Genomic DNA, 17,309 nt, shown 5'->3' with positions numbered 1-17,309 from the left:
TCAATTTCTTCACTGTTAACATGATAGTCATAATATTTTCTCCCTAAAATAACTCAAAGCAGAATTAAATCATGCCAAGAATTAAATCAGAATCAAGTCACACAAAGAAAAACAGGAAAAAAATTACACAAAATTTAAAATACTAATGCTGATTATGAAATCAAGTATGCTAGGTCAACTGTTAGATTTTAAAAACGGTATCACAGGAAGCTCTAATATTTCTTAGAGGATGACAATGATATAAGCAAAGATGATATTTGTGAATTGCAATGTTATTAGAAAAACTTTTTATATTCAGAATGGTGAATCAACTATATAGCTTAGTTGTATTTGCTTATTAGGAATGATTAGTTACAAAAGACAAAATAAATCCTTGTAATGTCAGTTTAGAGAATTAGAACAATAAATAACATTAAAACTAGAACTTTTCAGAAGAAAACTTGATTCTTTTTATGTCAGTCATTGGACATCAGACTATCTGTGGTCACTAGATAATGCAGCAGTTTAGGAACATTGGTTACGTTTTGACTGACACACATTTAGTTAACATATTCTAAAAGGTGCTCTTTGGGATAAATCTCTGAGACCAACTGCTTTTGATTCTTTCTCATAAAAGCAGAGTATATAATATCTACTCTTCAACAAACTGTCAGGCTTTTCCCCGCAGGTCTGTATGTGGATAAATCAGTGTTTAAGTAATGTTTGTAGAATCTACATTGGAACCTTCAGAATAAGACTTAAAAACTAGTGACAACTGAAAATGCGTAAAATACCAACTTTTAGAAAATAAAAAGCAGGGCAGATAGATTACTAGTATTGGCCCTCAAGATGCCTGGTTGTATTCATGCTAAAAAGAATGTTCTGGGTTCCTCAAGATTCAGTTTTAAATGTACTCTTTACTAACTTCACTCAGAACTTTACTCTTCTCACCTTGACTCTTTCCATCACTCATCCATGCACGCCCACGCCTTCAAACTCCGTACACTGGCAAACATACCCCACAAGTCTATCTTTAACCTGATTTCCTTTTCTGAACCTCATGCTCAGATAGTCAGCTTCCAACTCTACATTTCTGCTTGGATGTCCTATAAGCACCCCAAACTCAGCATGTTGCAAGCCAGACTTATGATTTATCCTAAGCTTATCCTTTTCCGGTGTTGCATCTCAGTGGTGTCACCAAACATTTAGTTGTATAAAATAGAAATCTTATTAAATATTACATTTGTCAAAAATGTTCTCTTCTCTCCATTTCACCTGCAACCATCCCAGGTCAAGGTACCATAAGCACTCACCTAGATACTACCGGTAGCATCTTAATTGGTCTTCTTGAATCCCATTCTGCCCTTCTCCAACCCACTGCCATAGTGGCCATAACAGAATGCAACCCTCGTCCCCTATACACTCAAACATGTATAAAATACTTTTGTGTACATCCACTGACCTTAAACTAAATACCAAAATCCTCAATATGGCTTAGAGCGGGGGTTGGCAAACTTTTTCTGTAAAATACCACATGGTAAATATTTTAGTTTTACAAGCCATTTGATCTCTGTTGTAGCTACTCAACTCCATTATTAGGGCACAAACTGCTACAGACAAAACACAAATGAATGAGTCTATTTGTACTCTGATAAAATATTATTTATAGATACTGAAATTTGAATTTCCTACATGTTTTAAGTGCCCCCAAATATTATTCTTCTTTTGATTTTTTTCAACCATTTAAAAATGTACAAGCATTCTTATCTCATGTTCCAGATTTGGCCCATGAAACACAGTTTGCCTATTCCTGGTCTTCAAAATTCTGCTTATCTCTTATCTTTGTTTTGTGCCTCTCTTGCTAACACTTTCTACACTTCCATAACACTGTCCTCTTTCACAAGAAATTTGACTGTGTTGAAACACCTCTTTACTCCTTGCTCTCTCCTATTCTCAGTTTCTTCACTGGTTAAAATTCCTACTCATCATTCACACCTTGGATCAAAGGTTGTTCCACTGGGAAACATTCCTTCATTCCCCAACCTAAGTCAGATTTTTCTATGCCCTATACTCATAGTACTGTGCTCCTTCTGTCAAAGGATTTCTCTCGGTTTTATAGGTGTTCATTTATTTGTGTGATTTCCCCCCCCTTAATATTCATCACCTTCTGTTAGACTTCTATGAAAGCTGAAACCCAATATTTGGTTACCATTGTATTTTCTGTATACTAATATGATAAAATTCAAGATATATTGTCAAGTGAAAAAATATTAAAGAACAATCTTGGTAGTACTCACAGGGGACTCTAATTTTATCACAATGTTCATGTATTTTAAAAAGAAATTATATTCATATATTGCCTGTTGTGGCTGATGTAGGCTGGTTCACTCAACATCTATTCTCACACTTTTTCCCTCTCCTTCCTCTAATACAGAGGCTGGAAAATGAAGTACAAGATTTCCCAAATTTTCTTGGAGTTGGATTAGCCACTGTGAAGCAGTTATGGCCAGAAAGGTGTGGCCAAAAATTCCCTGAAATAGGCTTTCCTTCCCAAATAGACAAAGCCTTGTGAGGAAAAGGTTTTGAATCTTTGTCCTGTTCCTGGCAAGAATACTTGTAAAATACCTGGATGTTCTGCAGCAAACTTGCCATCCTTAAGACCAAAGACACAAGCTAATGGTGGCAAAGTTGGAAGGAAGGTGAAGCCAGAAGCTTGGATTCTTGACAACCTCCTTGAACAATTTTCCACCCTAGTCTTCCTCCCCTTGGTCACCTTGTTGCCCAAAACAAACTCCTTATTTGTTAAAAATCACTCTAATCAGATTTTTTATTACTGAAAGGGGAAACACATACAGACACAAATAAGATTCATCTATGTAACTAAAATTTCATAGAATTTGTAGAATACAGTGGCAGAATTTGATTAATGAGAAAACTGGCATCTCATAAGACTAGTGCTAGTAACTTCCCTAAAATAGCTAAAGGCTACCTCTTAAGACATCTTTATGTCATACAGTAGTTTTTACAAACTATTAAGTTGACTGTTCTGTTCTTAATTAAATCCGTTCTGTTCATATATTATCATTTACACATATTGTTCTTTGACTCTTGAGCAAAATGACAAGTGTCCAGAAGGGAAAAACTATATATAAAGGCACGTTCCACTTGTTATATTTTATATTACAATGTATCTCTGTTTAAATATGAAATGTGCATTCTTTGCCTTAAAGTTGCTTTTTCTCTATAGTTTTATAGCATTGGGTATAATTCTCATTTTACTTATCTCCAGTGGATTTTGTTTTATTTTACTCCATTTTATTTTATTTTTATTTCAGCATTATTACAGTATAAGTGACACATAAAATTGATAGATATTTAAAGTGTACATCATGGTGATTTAATGTATGTACACATTGTGAAAGGATTCTCAGCATCTGATTTTATTTTGTACCTATATGTCTGCCTCTTAAGTTAATTCGGTGCAATTGGAGACTTGTATCATTTAAGATTTGCAGCATCAAACACAGTGCCTAAAAAAGCCACCAACAAACCAACCAACAAACCAACCAGTTTGTTAAACATAGTAGGGACTCAATAAATGTTTTGAAAAATATTGAAGAGTCATTAACTGGGGAAAAACACAAAAGAAAAATGCAGGTGAAAATAAGTTGTCTGAATATTTCCCCTACTTTCTATTCCATTATAAGTGATGAAAAGTTTATCAGCAAAAAAATTAACGTTTGAAGTCATGTGAGGGGTTATCCTGGAGTCATTTCTTTAAATTTACTTTTCATTTCAATATTAATTTGCAACAACTATTGAGAGTTTGCTAAGGCAACAACAACAAATATTAAACCAACCTTAGGACTTACACATATTAAACACCAATTTAAAAAGTACAATAAGAGGGAATATCACAAATGATGACTTGGAAAATTAGTCAAGATATTCTTGGTTCCATAGTGATTTCTATGATTTAAAAGAAATTGTGGCAGAATAAAATTATTTACAGATTTACCATCAAAGTCTTTATTTGTTTTCACCGTCTACTTGGCTATTTGTTGAAGAAATATTACTTTGACTAATATAAATGATAAAATATATGGATTTTTATAGTACTACTTTCTAAATGCTATAACTGTAACCTTATTTATTATTCTAAATATATTATTGTATATAATCCACATATTTGAGTCTGTTTAATATGATCTATAAACTTCTTTAAGAAAATCATTAGAGAAAATACAGCAAAATTGTGAGTCTAGCTTAATTTTATAAGCAAATATTTAGAATTAAGTAGCTGACCACTTGGTTTTTCTCTATGATTTGATGCTTAAATAATTTTAATTACCAGAAAAGCTTTTACTTTTTCATATCAAATTAAATGATTGACCCTTATCTTTAATGTCACATGAAGCTACCCTCCAAATTTTATGAGGCAGAAGTAGCTAAAAACTGTATTTTTTCATGCAAATATGAAATTGAAGATTATTAATTCCTAATCTAAAAAATAAGTATGCAAGAAGAGAAAATTGGTGTTTCCAGTGTTTTCAGCTACTTTTATGATATCATGTTAAATTATGTCATGTTACATGGCAACTGAAGTGAGAGAAAGAGATAGATGGATGGACAAGCTAAAACTTTCTGACTTTGCCTGGTATAAACCAAAGTTGTACTTATTGTTTATTTTGTTTTGTTTAGATCAAATATATACAACCGATCAGCTGGACACAAAAATCAGAATCTTTATAGAAAAGTTAATGGGAAGTGGGAAACCTCAAACACAGATGTCCTCAGACCAGGCAGTTCATCTGGAGTAGTTCTTCTAAAGGGCTAAACCAGATTTAACACAACTGCTATGTACCAGTTCTTCCACTGGGCTGTGCTTGAACAAAATATGTTCTTCCAAAATAGATTCACAGGAATTCTCACTTCCTGGTGGTCATTCTTTGTAACTAAGAAACTTCCATAAAGAAAGCATTAAGGCCCCCCTCCAAGCACCTACCTTACTACAAAAAAAAGTCTTAAGTGCAATGAAGAATATTTGGAATCAAATATGATATTCTGAAATAAGGACAATCACTTTGCACTTTGTGAAAATAGCCCAAAAGGAGATAATGAAAGGATTGGAGAAAAATCAGAAAATTAAAAACACAGAAGGGTGAATGAGCAAATAGAATATGTAATGATTTTTGTCTTGGTTATTTTAGTAGAAAATATCTACTAAAGTGCTTGTGGAGTATGTAAACATGTAAAGTATGGTTGGTTTTTTTTTACACTTTTAAAATGGGAAAATTTTTAATCAACTACACACTATACAAGGCCATGAGGCTCAAAATCATTCGAAATAGAGTAAAGAGCAATGGTGATGTGAACTATTATTGTCACTCTTAGCAGTATAATTCATATTTTCAAATTCTAGTGCTGAATTTTTTATTCGTATTCACTTGAGGAATTCTTTAAGGCAAAATTCTTCTATGCTGCTTTTGTGCAGTGTTTTTCTCTTAAACCTATACAATTTGATTTTGTCCCAAATTGAATTCCTTACACTCATTTCTATTGAACCTAGCTTCCAATATGTTGAAGTGATTTTGAATTGTATTATTACCTTCTAAAATATTATCAAGTTGGGGCTCCTGGGTGGTACAGTCGGCTAAGCATCTGACTCTTGGTTTCAGCTCAGGTCGTGATCTCAGGGTCGTGAGACTGAGCCCCAACTCCAGCTCTGCGCTCAGCATGGAGTCTGCTTAAGACTCTCTCCATCTTCCTCTGTCCTTCCTGCCCTTCCACACATGCTCTCTCTCTTTCTCAAATAAATAAATAAATCTTTAAAAATAAAATATTATCAAGTCCATGATATTGAATTCTGACTACAATAATCTTCCAAGATTACTCAAATTATTTTATATACATCATCTTAGTACTAAAATGGGGTTTATATAAATATCCTATTAAAAAACTTCATGTAGTTGAGATAGATTCCAGCTATCGTTTCTCTTTCAATTATTTGACTTTTACTATATCATGGAAATAAGTTACATTATTCAGTGCTGATTAAAAATTACAAATCTTACCCACATGTTTCAGTGATTATAAAATTAGTTTTTGGTTGTTTGTTCAATTAGCTATGTTTAAAATAAATAAAAGTCAACAAATTTGGCATTTCAGGTGTGTTTCTTCTGTTTTTATTAATCTGTAGATTTAAAAAGTATAATGTGATTCTTTATGCTTTGTTCATTATATGCATTGCAATACATTTTCCCAGTGTGAAATTTATCTTTTCTGCTCAGATTTGTTCTCTTTTTGTCTCAAATCCTACTCTAACCATATATAAACAATGGGCTTTACTCAGCCACAAAAAAGAATGAAATCTTGCCATTTTCAACAACATGTATGGACCTAGAAGGTACTCTGCTAAGTGAAATAAGTCAGAGAAAGACAAATACCATATAATTTCACTTATATGTGGAATCTAAAAAACAAAACAAACAAAACAAGACAGAAATAATCTCATAAATATAGGAAACAAATTGTTGATTAACAGAGGTGGGGGAAGAGCGAAATAGGTGAAGAGGGTTAAGAGATACAAACTTCCAGTTATAAAATAAGTAAGTTATGGGGATTTAGTGTACAGTATAGGGGATATGGTCAATAATATTGTAATAACTTTGTATGGTGACAGTAACTAGACTTATCGGGGGATCATTTCATAATGTATAAAAATATTGAATCATCATGATGTACATGTGAAACTAGTAAGATATTGTATGTCAGTTATACTTCAATAAAATAAAATAATTGTTCTGGTGACTGCATTTAATTGACTTTTTATGCAAACCATCCCTTGTCTATACATACTTGTCATTAAAAATCAGGAAGAAAATGGTGCAATAACAAAAATTCAGCATTCATGAAATAGGGGTATAATATTAAAAATATGTATCTTTTCCAAAATTATTTTCCACCACATGGTCCATTATCTGTGACCATGAACTGGCTCATGCTACACTGACCATATGGTACAGGATGATGAAAAAAGGAAACCTGGAATGAGGGGAAAAAAGAAAGGAAGCTCTTAAGTATATATGTCCAGGGATCAAAGACTAAAACGCACATCAAGTGATTTTGGTGGAAACCTGAACTATTTTTCGTTCATATGTATATATTCCACATGCATTTCTTCTAGGGGAATCTTTTTGAACTGAACTTCCTTAATAAAAAATGTGCAAATTTGCAATGTTTGTCTGTTCCTCATTTTTTTAATATTTCTGTTTTAGATTGGCAAAGGAATAATAGCATCATTAAATGATTAAATTATTTAATGGCATCAAATCATTTCAACTTAGATTGTGATGTAACTGTCCATTCTAATCACCAATCAGATCATGCCGAAGAAATCTAGAGTTTCTTGAAAATGAATTAGTAGTGTTTAGGTAAATCCATAGGAATGTCAGTCTTCACAATTAATTCATTCTTTAACATGTAGCTACATTTTGCTATCTACTGACATTTAACATTACACGTAAGAATTCTCTTACAGGGCAAATATTCGAATTTTCATATTATACCAGAATAGCATAAAGTTGTATATAGCACCAAAATAACTACTATCATAAATGATGATAAAGTTTCAGATATGATAATACATTTCTAAAGTGAAACATAAATTCCTTAATAGGTTTGAAGTCTACGTTGCTTTAAAATACTTTTTAAAAAAATCAAGTACATCTATGGGCTGAGAAAAAAATCATGTTGTGCTCTTGTGTTTCATTAAATAGCAATTTTGTTTAATTTAAAATTAATTGCAAAGTTAGAAAAATATGACTTAAGGGTATGTTTTTTATACATTGCTACACTGACTAATGAAAACTCTCCATGCGCCCTTCATTTCTCTGACTGATTCTTCTGTCAGCTTTCCCCTCCCCCAGCTCTCCCATAACTCTCCCAACTCCAACACATGTGTTACAAGTTCACCAAAAGTTTCTTTCCTTTTAATAAAATACTGCCAGTAAGTTGGGATTTTTACCACTATGTCCCTGTGCATTAATTGGTTAATTATTCCTGTAGACCTTCTCCTCAGGTAAATGTAGAAACAGGTTCTAATATTCAATAGAGTAGGTATACTTCATGGTTTCACTGGTTCACTTATGTTTATCTTGACAACAAGGAATATTAGCTAATTCTGAGTATGATACCATGCCCATAGAACGTACTGGAGTTAATTAGAAACTAAATATATTACATTGGACTTAGCATATTTACTTTTGTTTTAGGGGACATAACTTGGTGTATAGCATGTCAGAATCCACATTACTTTGAGCCTAAAATAATGGGAATGCACTAGGATGCATTATTATAGTGCTTGATTAAGAAGATCAAATTTTTATGCTGGCTCTATGTCAAATTACAATAACTTTGAAAAACTTCTTGACTATTCCAGTTTTATTTATCTATAAGATGAGGGTATTGGACTATAGTTTATCTCTAAGTTCCTCCTAGCTATAAAATTTGTTTAGTTTTATTGTATCTGAACTTAACAGAATGGCAAGCTATCACTGAGAAATTTTAAGTATTTTTATCTTAAATCTTTGGTTTCCATAGCTATTCCTTATAAGATTCACCTTGGGATATTTATAAAATGCACATTTTTCCACTACAGACTCGTGGAATCAGAATAACATATGCATTTAAAAAAGGTTCCATGGTATTTCTGACATAGCTACTCTTGTCTTTGTTGTTTCATAGTACAATTTAGAATTTTATGATAGAAAATAGTCCTTTCTCCTTTGTTCAAAAATATACAGGGGCATATGAAAGTTATAGTTTTAAAAGCCTGAAAAATTAAAAAAAAATAAATAAATAAAAGCCTGAAAAATAAATGATATATTACTTTGTTGCAAATAACTGAATATGCAGTAAGCAGGTCAATGTGTTTTTACATTTCATTATACAATATTACCTTTTTCCTTTAGGGAAACTGGAACTTTCACTTCTTTCCCCTTAACAGGCTCTGGAAAGAAACATTGAGCATTTATTTGAAGCCAACATAAAAGGATTTGAGAACACATATATAGTGGAGTCAGTAAGCTATCAGTAAGGTGAACCTGGGTGGAAATTACATGATGTTTTCCTTCAAAAATGATTTTAATCATACAGAGACAAGGAAGCAACAGTATAGAGTACAACAAGCCATCCTCTGCTCATTTTCACTTAAAAGAAATGTAAATTTTTGAGTGAGTTACAATCTATTTGTTCATTTAAGAGAATGGGCTTTTGGGGGGATAGGAACTTATTTTAGCTGTAATTTTTAAAAACAAACAGCTTCTAGAAGTCTCCCAAAACTGTTATAATCAGCATTAGCTTAGTTTATTTCTTTCAGGCTATGTAGTTTTTTATAAAATAAACAAATGGAAAACCCTGCATCTGTTATGGAAATGTAGTGCTTTAGTCATCAGACTCAAGTCAAACTAATTTCAAGAATAAGACTGAAATAAAATACAAGGACAATTTTATCCACAAACTCCCAACATCTTAAAAATGTGGTCCTTAGTTAAAACAAAATAAAACTTCATTTATTCTACCAGGTTCAAATACAAATTGATTCTAATCATATCATGGGTTCCAGACATATAAATGAGTGATGTCTTGAACAGCATCATGCTTCGTCCACAGCCTGTATAAAAGATAAACCAGTTTTCTGCCTTCTCTGCAACATTGTATCTCAGTGTCCATTTCGCTGACAAAAATGGCTTTTAATGCAGTGAGAAAGGAAGGAAAGGAAAAAAAAAATCTATCCTGCCAGCCGTCTGTTCTATTCCCACCTTATGGGTTGGGGTGGGAATGCAGCATATGATGGTGGCACTTGTGAATGGATATTCCACTCAAGCAATCACTTAGAACTGAATCCAGGTGACTGTGGACAGGGTCATGAATGGAGTTAGGAGTCCTACTGAAAAAACTGTGTCCCTCAAAGCAAGATTTTCTTGGTAGATAAGCTACAGCCTTAAATATCCGTATGTTGGCAGAATATTTTTAAATGAATTTGGTGGCAAGGAAAAGTCCATATTGCCATTTAACGTGCTAAGTATAAGTAGGGCCTATTTTTTTTTTTCTATATCTCAGCATCTGAAGATGAAATCAAGAGCCATGGATTGAATAAACAGACTGAGAAGCTTCATTAACTTTTTTCAAGCTAATGGAGGTAATTTATTGCTTTTGCATTTCCTGGTTAAACCAAAAAAAAATTAATGTATTGTGAAATGAGAAGTGATGGTGGGGACAGATCCCTAGTGGGGTGGGGGAGTGTATGCTTGGAACTTGAGAATTCAAGATACAGCATGTTGTTTTAAATCGGTTAAACGTATATGTTTGCATGAGATTAAAGTAGTTATAAAATCCAAGGCTGAGGCAGAGGACCCACAAGACTGCTTTGATATTGGTGGAGAAAGAAGGAAGAAGTAGAATAACAGATGTAATTTTATAATGTATTTGAAAGTCATAAACTCATCACCTCAAATATGGAGAAAGCTCTCAGAAAATAGAAGTGATTTTTATTTCAAAGCTCGATAATGGGAAGACGCTTTCTGCTCTCAGGCTGGATCTTCTCCTGCATGGACTTTCCTACAGCTCATTTCCTCTCAGTGTCCTTTTTGACTTCAAGGGGTTTTGATCTGATTTAGGAAGTCCACAGGCTGGACCTTTAGGAAGGGAGCAGGATATCAAAGCTGACCAAAACTGTGGAGAGTGTTATATGGAAATTCTGTACTTCTATATTAGGAGGGATAGGTATATTGTTGGCTTGGGTCAGCTATTAAGGTATTTTTAAGTCATCTGTATTGTTTGTTGGGAGCAAAGCATTGGAGAGCACTTTTTGTGTGCGATTTCACAAATATGGTAGTTTCCTTGTGTTTGTACAAGAGCCTACAGGTAAGCTTATGAATCTTGATTATCAAGGTCTAGAATATATTTAAAGGTGCTTAGATATAAATTAGAATTCTCAAAGTAATCTGAGCAAAGAGGTTGTGATGGAGAAAAAAAATCACAAAGGAATAGGAAAATGGTTTCAGGTTTTTAATCCCCCTAACCTGCCTCCGGACAAAGGCAGGAATAAGCTAGGGCGAGTGTCCACGATGAAGTATACATCACTGGGGATCAGTTTCAAAGTCCTCAGACAACTTCCTTCGTGCTGAGCTCAAGCTTTTGTTTGTACAGGTGGGAATGGGCAAGAGAAAGCTTGTCAAAGCCAGAAATTGGGCGATCATCAGGTGCATGGTCCTGAGCATCAGAATATAAGGAAAAACAAGCTCCACTGAGAAGCCTCTGGTATTAGATCCAAACATACACAGGCCTGGGTCACAAAACTAGAAAATAATTCAAATGTCCATCATATTACTTCAACACCAGAGGAGCCTAAGGCTGCCACTGTTGCATTCCAGTAGAGGAGAAATTAATGAATCCCTTTGTTGCCTTGTTTGGGTTCGGTCTGTAGTACCTCAGTCCATGGGTGAATCTTACATCCTCAGATAAATCAGACCAGTTGTTAGAACAAGTGGCAATAAGATAGGGTGGATGTCACAAGGAAGACAACCAATAACAGGGGTGGCTCATGGGATTGTCAGGTTTCTGGGTGGTCAAAGCCCCACGAGCAGGGCTCTGCTCTGGCAGGTGTGTTGGCAGGACTTACGTGAGTCCAGTGGCCAAGGGAAGTCAGTAGCTGAACCAGTAGCAAAAGCCAGAAGGATGTGTCTTTCCCCTGCTCTTTTTGTTTGGAACAATCATCGCTAGACCTCTCTATAGCTTCTTAAAACAAGACGCAGCCTAATGATGTTTCTCTAAATGCCTAAGTTACTCATGGTCATCAAATTCCCAATAAATGTGGCCCCTAATGATTTCTGTGTAATAATCCTGGTTTTATGAGTTCTAGCATTGCTTCAGTATGGATTCTAATGTGTACATGCAAGTGGAATCGGTGAGAGACTGGCAAATGTAGGCCACCTTTTAGCTGCTTAATAGAAAGAACTCACAAAATACAGTGACTCCAATGCACTAAGTGGCTTTTTTGCAAGTGGAATTGCTTCATTCTGATTCTGCCACACCTCAGCAGCAGGCTTCAAAGAGCTTCTCCAAAAACAGTATTATTGCAGAGGTTTTTAATGTCCCTGACATCTTACAGGTAACACTGCAAATTTTTTCTCTGATTTTTTTTGTAATGATAAATTATATTCAGGAAATAAAGGAAAGATGGCACTAAATTTCTTCTAAAATAATATCTAATGTATAACAAAGACATTTGACAGCATTAACACAGTTGAGCAAGAAAAGAGGTGCACTTGAAATAGTTCTAAATCAATAATCATAGGCAGTGAACCTTTGTATACATTATTTTCTAGTGACTATGGAAACATCTTGCAAATAGTACAGAATTTAACATTGAGGGAAAAGTATTCACTAGAAAATTGCCTGCAATTGTGCATTAATAACAATAACAACAAAAATAGAAATTACAGGAGTCTACTCAGTGGTCGGCGTGGATTTAAATCTCCCAGATAATATTTTCCAAGACAGATTTTTACAACTACCATTTCCAACTAGTTTAAGCTTTGGTACAAGTGAGGTCTTTAAGTAGTAGTTGAAATTTTTGATAATCATCAATGCCTCAAAGGTAGCTTTGGAGGTAAGCTCCAACCTTTCTTTTGAGCTGTTTTTATTGCAAACAATAATATATGGTCCAAATATTCCTGTGGCGTTAACTGTGGACCAAAATAAATGTATCTCATACTACATTAGAAGGGGGAAAGGTTTACCTCATGCAAATTATGGTTTGCAAATCATATACATATATGTGTATGTAAGTAGACATACATATATTTGGATTTTCCTGGTAGTATCTTTCAATGACACCTTTAGTTCTCATGCAAAGGACAGTGTTCTCGTTAATTGTCAGATAAAATGAGAGAGGAGAATGAGAAGGATTCTCTCTCAAAGTCAGATAATCACTGGAGAAAGAGTAGACTAAACTCTTCTCTTCTGAGAGACTTCCCCAATAACAAAGGGACAAAGACTATTTTTCTATATGCAGAGCCAATGTATCGGTGTCAAATAGATTTTCCAAACTTAGGTAATGAACTCTACCCTCAAAGCAAAATTGCTCTGAAGAATACAAATATAAGAACCCTATTTTAAGGAGCAAGCAGTATCTGTGATGAACTTTAGTGTCTGAAAGACTTGACTTTGATTTTTGCCTTCACCTCTTAGCCACAATGGGATACCGAGTAGCTTACATTATATATCTATGCCTCAGCTTCCTCGTTTATAAAACAATTGAGATTTCTTTTTTTTTAATTTTTTTTAAGATTTTATTTATTTGCGAGAGAAAGAATGAGAGACAGAGAGCATGAGAGGGAGGAGGGTCAGAGGGAGAAGCAGACTCCCTGCTGAGCAGGGAGCCCGATGTGGGACTCGATCCTGGGACTTCAGGATCATGACCTGAACTGAAGGCAGTCGCTTAACCAACTGAACCACCCAGGCACCCCAACAATTGAGATTTCAAGCACAACTTGCTGAAGCAAAATGTATAAAGTAGATATCAATGTGCCTAGCAAAGAGCAGATGCCCTGCTTCAGTTCTTCTCTCAAACAATTCTTACACTTGGGCCTGGCTAATTCCTCATCCTTCTTACTTGAATTTAAATATCACTTCTTCAGGAAAGCCTCCTCTGCTTCCCCAGACTTGATTAGAATCCCCGATTACAGCCTCTTACAGCATCCTGTGTATCCCTTCTATAATTCTTACTGTTTTAATTAATTATGTAATTAACACTGTAAATTCCATGAGGGCGTAGACCATGCCTTTCTTGTACTCCTGGTGTCTAGTGAGCACATGTTCTGATTACTGTATACTAGATGCAGTAATTATTGAATGTGGTACTTATCAGTCCACATAAAAAATTAACATGAATAACATTAGCTCTTGATGCTTAAATAGGTGGCATTTCAATTAAATAATACAAAACATATATGTGTATATATATATATTAGATGGTAAATATATGTTTGTGAATTTAGACAAGTGGGTTCAGTGAACGTTGAAGTAGACTGAGAAGGATTGATGTTTTATGTGAACATTAGTATTAAAAAATGCCTGGGATTCAGATAAACAGGAAGGAAAGCCAGTCCATTCCAAAGACCGAGATCACAAAATTTAAATAAGAATGGCTTGCTCATTTACAGCAACAAAGAACCTGACAAGACTCAAGCAGACCAAACTTGACTAAGAGTCTTTGAAAAGAACAATTGAGCACTTCAATTCCTGAGTCTTCCTCCCTGTTACTTGCTTTGCCATATTTCTCCAGAGATGATTCTGCACTAAATATATATTTTGTGAATGGATAGAAAAGAGGGAATCAGAGCACATGGATGCAAGTTCTTTCCATAGTTTTACTTCCCTTCTAACTTTGTTTTTTACTCTTTTCATTATTTAAGGAAAATCCTTTCTTTTGGAAATTGTATTCAGAGCACTTTTTTAAGTCATAGTGAACTGTAAGAAAGAGGGATAAGTCAATAAATACAAGTTTTCAAATATATGAGTGTGACCTGAGCAGTTTGGGCTCACCCATCTGTGAAGGAGATGACTCTAGGTTACTACGGACTCGTCCAGATATTTTTGCTAATAAATTTCTAGTGGTACGTTAAATTGACTCTATTACCTTTATCCTTCAAAACTGAAGAAGTCGTCCTGGATTTTTCTTTTTTAATTTCTGCAAGAGGAATCATGGGGAGAAAAAGTTACAAGGAATCACAGGAAAAAAAAAAAAGAAAAAACAACAACCTGCAAGTTTCTTCATGTTTTTTGAAATATCATTCACATATTGGACTAATAAACTTAATCTTATACATTTTGATTAGCTATTGCCAAATGTTTTAAAATCACACAAACTGTGATCAAAACAGTAATGCAAGTCAAGTTTTAAATAATTTACTAGATAAAAACTATTTGTGTTAAGAGGCTCCTACGAAAAAACAACAACCTGCAAGTTTCTTCATGTTTTTTGTTTTGTTTTTGTTTTTGTTTTTTCTGAGGCTTAATGACTCAGAGTGGTTCGGAGTTGGTATTCAAGACAGACATGTCTACTGGTAAGTTGCCTGTAAAACATTGACTAAATATGCAAACGATACAAAATAAGCCCATGAATTATTATCACAATTGGATAGATTGATAGACACACTAAAGGTACACATAAAATGCTATAGGCTTTGAGGAAAGACGATATAACAATGGTAGCTAACATTGTCTATTCACTATCTGTCATAGGGAATGTTCTCTACTGTTTGGCCATTCAACGTTCATGGCAACCTTGTAAGGTAGGTAGATCCTGTTATTACTTCTGCTTTTCACATAAAGGGATTAAGTAACTTTTCCAAGGTCACGTGGCTCAGACAGGAGGACTGGGATTTGAACTGATATTTCTCTGAACTCAACCACAAAGGCCCTGGCTCTCCTAGCTGAATGATGAGATCAGGACAAGTTTGGCAGGTGGTATTGAGGCAGACCTTGAAAATGGAGAGGATTTAGATAGACATAGGTAAAAGGGAGAGAAAGTCACATTTTAGAAGGACAGAAGAGATAATGGGGAGGCTTGAGCTGGTCCTCTGTCAGTTTGGCTGTGTGAGTCACCTGTAACCAACAGAATACAATGGAAGTTATGCTGTGTGACTTCCTGGACTAATCATGAAAGCCAAGCAGTTTCCACCTGCTTCTCCAGGGACAACAGCTCTGAGGAACCTGACTGCCACTAAGTACTCCAACTAATACCACCATGCTAGAAAAGCTACATACACGCAGCCCAGTCAATAGCTCCCGCTGAGCCTCCAGCCAACGGCTGCTAGCCATCTAAGTGAGTGAAGCATCTCAGACATCCAGCAGATGATTACTTTAGATGACTACAGCCTAAGCCTACATTTGACTGAAATCACATGAGATACCCAAATAAAAACTGCCTAGTTGATCCCTCCTAAATTCCTGACCCTCTTAATCATGAGCACAGTAAGATTGGCTGTGTAAAATATACCACTACATTTTGGAGTGGTCTGTACACAGAAACAGCATTTGAAACCATCAGCTAATAAATAGCAAAATATTGCGGCATGTGGTAAGTTCTCCAGTGGAGCTCTATAGATAACAGAGAAATGATTAATAGCTCTATTTTATAATTGGGAAGGTTTTCACTGAGAAGATGCCATTTGGGTTTAGGCTCCTACGTTGAGTAGAATCTCACTAGTCAGGAAATGCCAATTTAACAATATAACTGGATGTAAGATGTAAAACAGATTTTTAAAATGCTGAGAATAGCTTCTGGAATTTGTACATGTTTCACATGTACAAGGATAATCTGCCATCAATTGAGATATGAAATGTAAGAAATAGAAGCGTTTGGAGAAAAATATCATCTTTGTTTTGAATGTATTATGTTTCATGTGTCAACAAGATACCCCAAAAGGAAATGTCTAGCAAATAGTTGGAAATACAGGTAAAGTGCAGATTATATGCAAGTGTTGCAGAAGCAAAGCAACCTGCAGTCTCATTGATAAATGGAAACTAACGATATAATCAATAACATGAATTTTGAATGCCCCAAACAAATCTTATTACTTTGTTTACACATACTGACTTGACTTCGTGAATAAACTAAGTATACAAAGGCAAAATAAGCCAGAACATTAAAAATTATGTTCTTCATAATACATGCAAATTAAAAAAAAAAAGACTGATGGGTTATAATGTTTTACTTGTATATTTCAAATCCAATCTTATATAATTTGCCTATACTGAAATATCATTCACATATTGGACTAATAAACTTAATCTTATACATTTTGATTAGCTATTGCCAAATGTTTTAAAATCACACAAACTGTGATCAAAACAGTAATGCAAGTCAAGTTTTAAATAATTTACTAGATAAAAATTATTTGTGTTAAGAGGAACATATTCAATTTCAATAATGCCAGGAATTTTTTTAATATTTATTTATTTCTCCTACAGAGAGAGAAAGAGCACGAGCAGGAGGAGCAGAGGGAGAGAGAATCTCAAGCTGACTCCATGCCAAGTACAAAGGCAGATCTCACGACCCTGAGATCATAACCTGAGCCAAAACCAAGAGTCAGATGCTTAATTGACTGAGCCACCCAGGTGTCCAAGGCCCAGATTTTTTTAAGTTAAGGGACTGAATATATCTAATCAAGATTAAAAATAGAAAATAGCATTTGCGGGCGCCTGGGTGGCTCAGTTGGTTAAGCGACTGCCTTCGGCTCAGGTCATGATCCTGGAGTCCC

General features: G+C 34.6%; 1 protein-coding gene across 1 annotated transcript in view; it reads right to left on the bottom strand.

Moving 5' to 3' along the window:
- Positions 1–17,309, bottom strand: part of TRDN (triadin) — a 394,231-nt gene that overhangs the window by 44,275 nt on the left and 332,647 nt on the right. The window contains 2 exon segments of the mRNA XM_044917545.1: positions 8,939–8,989; positions 14,684–14,734. Coding sequence (XP_044773480.1) covers positions 8,939–8,989; positions 14,684–14,734 — 102 coding nt within the window.

This window comes from Neomonachus schauinslandi, chromosome 8, assembly GCF_002201575.2.
Source record: "Neomonachus schauinslandi chromosome 8, ASM220157v2, whole genome shotgun sequence".
Lineage (NCBI taxonomy): Eukaryota > Metazoa > Chordata > Mammalia > Carnivora > Phocidae > Neomonachus > Neomonachus schauinslandi.
This window is presented reverse-complemented; position numbering and strand designations above follow the sequence as displayed.